Source organism: Carassius carassius, chromosome 28 (assembly GCF_963082965.1).
Source record: "Carassius carassius chromosome 28, fCarCar2.1, whole genome shotgun sequence".
Taxonomy (NCBI): Eukaryota; Metazoa; Chordata; class Actinopteri; order Cypriniformes; family Cyprinidae; genus Carassius; species Carassius carassius.
This window is the reverse complement of record NC_081782.1, coordinates 31451782-31457659: the sequence shown is the minus strand read 5'-3', so window position 1 is coordinate 31457659 and position 5878 is coordinate 31451782. Positions and strand designations below refer to the sequence as shown.

Below are 5878 nucleotides of genomic sequence, written 5' to 3'. Positions count from 1 at the left end.
TCATTATGAATTTGGTCATTTTCATCCCCATTTTCATCATTATCATATGACCTAGATACAAGACATACAGAGGGTAGAAGCAATGTGGAGAGGTGGAGCTGAAACACTTTATGCTGCAAAGGAAACAGATAAAGAGCACAAACAGATAGCTCACTGTCGGACGATAGGATACTGCTGTTAGAGTATAATGATGGGTATCCATTTTTCAATGGACATGTTGTGTAGATCACAACAATTAAATAAGTTTTATAAATATTTTCTTACAGAGATGTTGTCCTATTATATAAGTAAAATAACATTTTTGGTTATTCTACACAGACTTTTATGAAAGAAATGTCATAGCTAGTGATTTTATGTTAAATTTTAAATGTAGTATGAAATTCTGGACTGAATGTCTCAGTGCAAAACATAATGTCACGGTTGTTTAATCTCCATTCAATGTGTCGAGTTCATCTACAAGAACACATCTCCACTTTTGAATCAAATAAGCTGTTCAAATACCTTTAAAAAAATTTTATAAGTTTACAAAGTCTGCCTTGACTAAAACCAAAAGAGCACAATAAAAATATAAAAGATTTATAGTGTCACCAATCATCTGTGACCATAAAATTAGATTTAATACATTAATTAACAATAAGCAATACTCTCTTACGGTATTTATTCATCTTTGTTTGCGTTAGTTAATACAAATACAACTGTTTATTGTTACTCCATGTTAGCTCAGGTCCATTAAATGAAGTTCATAGATACAACTTATGATTTTAATAACATATTAGTGCATGTTGGAATCAACATCAACTAAGTTTATTAAATGCTTTATAAGTAATTTTCATTGTTAATTTGTTAACTACTGTGGTTATCTGATGTAAAAAAAACGAAAAAAAAAAAAACCTTATTTTAAAGTGTTACCAACAATTTTAAACTGTATTTATTAGTAGCATAATGGGTGGCACACAAATGTGACTAAAACATTTTGGAACAAAAATAAGAAACAAAAACAAAAAGGCGGCAAAAGTAAAAGATGAGAAAGTGTAAACCTTACCATATTTCCTGAGGAATCCTCTGTGCACCACCGCCGCGCTCATTCCTGTGCCCAGCCAAGCAGCAGAGTTACAAAGAGATGCAGAGATGCGGCTTTACTCTCAATATGAGAGAGACACTCACATAATCCGCGATCATTTAGGATATTCCAGCAGCCAGCATGCTGAGCAGGGCATTATGGGATTGTAGCGACAGCATCTGAAAGGGAAGACACAGCAGCGCTCATAAACATCACATGACCACATAAGCTGCCAATCATGATCAGAACCCAGAGAAAATCCCATCGAGCTGGAGGTTGACAAATGACATGTCAAACTCTCAATACAGAGTATATATACTCTATATAATACTTAAATTCATCAGAACATTGCACATAAGTAGATAAACATAGTCTGCTTAAACAACACACAAACAATAATATCTTTTCACACACTGTGTACAGGTGGAAATGCAGTGCAGGGATTGAACTGGGGGCCCCTGGGCTTGACTTTATTTTTTGGCAATACCTACACTACATATGACCACAACATATGACTGGCCCTAGCGTTTTGGGGGACCTAAACAGATTTTCAAAAGGGACATCCACTACCTACGTTTAACCTACAAACAGACTGTGAATGGCTGTTTGGGAACATCTGAATACAGTTTGGCTTCTTTCTTCTCTGTGACAAGCAGGTGTAAGAAACAGAAAGTTGTGTTTGTTGCACGGCGGTAACCATGGTAACCACTGCATTTCTGCTGTTCCATAAGCACCAGCTAAACAAAGGGATGTCAGTGATTAAACTTGCATTTTATTCAGCCTGTTTATTCAGTGCACGTGATTGGATTTTTGCGTCTTTTTTTCCATAGTGACAGACTCCCTAGAACGCACGTGGTTAAAACACTTTCACGTGAGTGCAGCATACACTAATCCTGCACAGTTTAAAACATCTGGAGCTCACATCTGCCCTTTGAACACAAGGCTCTCCAGATGTAGGCTGAATTGGAAAGTTATCGATGTCTGTCCAGTATCTAATGATCAACATATAGTTTGCAGAGAAGCATTTACTCACGTTGGACTGTCTGACTTAAAGGGATAGTTCACCCCCCCCCCCCACCCCAAAATTTGTCATCGTTTACACACCAAGTTGTTCCAAATCTGTAATAATTTCTTTCTTCTGTTGAACATAAAAGAAGATACTTTGAAGATACTTTGAAGATACAGTTTCTGGTCTGATAGTATTTTGCTGTTTAGTTACCCACATTCTTTATAGTATCTTCTTTTGTGTTGAACAGAATAAATAACTTTATGTAGATTAAGAACAACCTTGGTAAATTATGACAGAATTTTAATTTTTTGGGGGTGAAACATACCTGTAAAGTTACAGACTCATCTGTGCTTTTAATGGTATTGTTTTATTAAAATTTGGATTGTCTGTTAAAATAATATTCCAAACATTATCAGAGCTTGGTAGACATAATAATTTGACCATATTATTAGTTAATAATTTGCATTGATAAATATATACATAATATTGTATTAAACATAATAAAAAAATCATACAGGTTTTTATCATATACAATTTGGCCTTTTAAAAAGTTGAAGTTGCAAACTTATTAAGATAAAAAAATGGCACAAACAATTACATAATAATGTAGTCCTAATTTAAGCATATTAATAATAATAAAAAAAAAAATTCATCCCAAAAAAACTATCAGAATCAGAGTGAACCTTATTGCCAGGAATGTTTACACATACAAGGAATTAGTTTTAGTGACAGAAGCTCCACAGTGCAGCATAATGACAGTGACAAGACAGGACATACATAATAAAAAAGAATAATATACAAATATACAAAATAGACAATGTGAGGGGACAAGAGTTATTTTACTAGCCATTTTGCTCGCTCTGGATGAGTACAGTTCTTGGAGAGTGGGGAGGGTTGTACCAATGATTCACTCAGCAGTCCGGACTACCCTCTGTAGTCTTCTGAGGTCCGATTTAGAAGATGAGCTGAACCAGACAGTTATAGAAGTGCAAAGCACGGATTCAATGATGGCGGAGTAGAAATGTTCCAGCAGCTCCTGTGGCAGGTTGAACTTTCTCAGCTGGTGAAGGAAGTAAAACCTCTGCTGGGGCCTTTTTCACAATGGAGTCAATGTGAATGTCCAACTTCAGGTCCTGGGAGATAGTGGTGCACTATCACAGTCACAGTGCTGTTCATGATGGTGAGTGGTGGGAATGAAGGGGGGTTTCTCCTGAAGTCCACGATCATCTCCACTGTTTTAAGAGTGTGGAGTCCCAGTTTGTTGAGACTGCATCAGACAGCCAGCTCTTTAACCTCGTGTCTGTAAGCATATGAGGCAGATGACTGTAGTGTCATCTGCAAATTTCAGGAGCATGATAGAAGGGTCTTTAGATGTGAAGTCATTGGTGTAGAGAGAGAAGAGCATTGGGGAGAGGATACAACGCCGCGGGATACCAGTGCTGATCATACGGGTGCTGGATGAAAGGCTTTTCCTAGCTTTACTAGCTGCTGCCTGTCTGTCAGGAATCTGGTGATCCACTGACAGACAGAGGTGGGCACGGAGAGCTGAGTTAGTTTAGACAAGAGAAGGTTTGGAATGATGGTGTTGAAAGCTGAGTTGAAATCCACAAACAGGATCCTCACATAAGACCTGTCTAGATGTTGCAACCCACATAGCAATTGGACTTGACCCACATGTGGCCTCAAGCTGGCACTGCTGGCCTAATGTCGGCAGTGGCATGTACCCTTTCAGACAAAGCTGGGCCTTGTGTGGCAATGATGGCACGGCGGGGATCCGGCAAACAACATGAGGGCCGATTGTTGGTGGGAGGAGTGTGGCCCAGATCAGTCAGGTGATATGTGGCCCATATCAGGCTAAGATCTGGCAGCATATTATGTGACCCATGATAAACAAGATAAATACAATATTGCATGATAATGGTTAAATGATCACAGACATTTTAATGAAGTATAGTATTGTTAAAATGAAGTCTTTGAAATGGCAAGTCAAAACAGAATGAAACATTATCATTTAAAAATTAAGCAAATCAGTCAAGTGCATTAAACTGCACTTAATTATTATTTTATTACATTTTATATTAGTATTCTTGGTACAAATAATCTTAGAATCCTTACATGAAAAGAAAGAGAGAGAGAGTATTTAACCGTTATCATGTAATATTTATTTGGTTTACTATGGTACACACACTGATCTATAATAGAAAGTGGGGGAACATCATTTTTATTAGTATGCTGTCATGCACAAGCATTAAATAAAATGATCATGAAAGTATTTTATTTTTATTTAAATCCTGTATCCATGTGAAGCTTGGTGTGAGGAACAGATCCAAATTCAAACCGCATTAATCAGCGATATGTATCTCCTTCCTCTGTAGCTATAGTAACTATTTAAAAAAGTATTGCTAAGAAGTTTTACAACAAGTTTTACGGCAGTGATATCAAACGCTCATTAGCTCTCGTTGGTTTCGTCAGAGATTGCGACATGCCGTGTTTCCGGTGATGTGTGTTTTGAATGAGAAACGTGCGCCTTGAGGGAGTGGATCGGGATAGTATTTTCAGCGTTTAACAACTTAAATCATGCCCTGCTCCTCACGATTCTATTATATTCTGCCAGAGTGGACTGCAACTGAAATGCATCGTCATTTGGACTACTGTGGTACTACTCTATGTCACATCTGTAATAAATTATTATGATTAAGTTACATGTGTCTATCTGTTACGTTTCTCTTATAGACTGTATAATTTATACACTCACTCTTTATTTGATGATTTGTTCTTTATATAAGGCTCAGGTGTGGCTCAGATTTGGGGATTCTGGTTTACTTAAGGCTGAGAATTGGCACCAATAATAAAACCTGTGTTGGCCTAGATCAGGGCCAGCTAAGGCTGATTAACTGGCTGACATTCGGGTCGGTTTTGGCCCATGTGTGATGTAGTGCAGTCCCATGTTGACTCTACCATCCACAGAACTGTTTGCTCGGTAGGAAAACTGCAGGGGGTCCAGTAAGGGTTCAGTGATGTGCTTCAGATTAGCCAAAAGGCCAGTCTTTCAAATGGTTTTATGGCTACAGACATTACAGACACAGTCTGTAGTCATTAAGTCCAGTAATTTTAGGCTTATTTGGGATGGGGATAATGGTTTGCAGGTGTTTATCACTATTGTACAATCATAATTCAATTATTCACTTAATTATCTAATTAACTTTAACTCTTTGTGGACTTGAGACTTGCTTGTGACTTGAAAGGAATGACTTGGTTCCTCCTCTGCTGCAATCAGCTGCTGAGTTCATAAACATAATAAACATATGGAAGGACTTTTACTTTCTGACCCCTGGACTTTACACCTCTGCCTGTAATATATCTGCTTTTTTGGCACTCTTTGGCCAACAGGTGGAATTGTGAGCAAATTAAGCCTCCAGAAATTAACCCTTTTGTCAACCACTTCGCTGAAAAGTTTAAAGCTTCATGAGGCTTCATCTCGCCATCACAACTAAATACCAACTCTACCATTTCCATGGGAGTTTTGCCTGGGATGTTAGATGGCTGTCCATGACATTATCCCTTATGGCAAAAGCCCAAAGCTACAAACACAAACTGTTAGGGCCAGACTCCTGGGCCCGGGGTAGAGCTCAAAGCTTGGAAACAAGAATAGATTCCTGGATATGACCAAGAGCCTAGCATCATACTACAGTAAGTCTTGGCCTGTCACACAGGGGCTACCATTTGCTCTCGCATAAGCTTGCTGAAGGAACTGTCTCAACAGATCCCTAGTAGCAACTTCCTGTTTAAATAGGTATCCTGAGGATATA

The 5878-nt window shown here is 38.1% G+C and overlaps 1 protein-coding gene across 2 annotated transcripts in view; it reads right to left on the bottom strand.

Moving 5' to 3' along the window:
* si:ch1073-83n3.2 (uncharacterized) overlaps positions 1 to 1239 on the bottom strand; it is a 10690-nt gene extending 9451 nt beyond the window's left edge. The window contains exons 1-2 of one of the 2 annotated variants that reach the window (XM_059515014.1): positions 1165 to 1239; positions 1043 to 1087 (exon numbers count right to left, since the gene is read on the bottom strand). In XM_059515014.1, coding sequence (XP_059370997.1) covers positions 1043 to 1085 — 43 coding nt within the window. In that variant the 5' untranslated portion in view covers positions 1086 to 1087; positions 1165 to 1239. Of the gene's footprint in view, positions 1 to 1042 lie in introns of both variants that reach the window. The other variant, XM_059515013.1, reaches the window with a different exon arrangement.
* Between the last annotated feature and the right edge of the window lie 4639 nt (positions 1240 to 5878).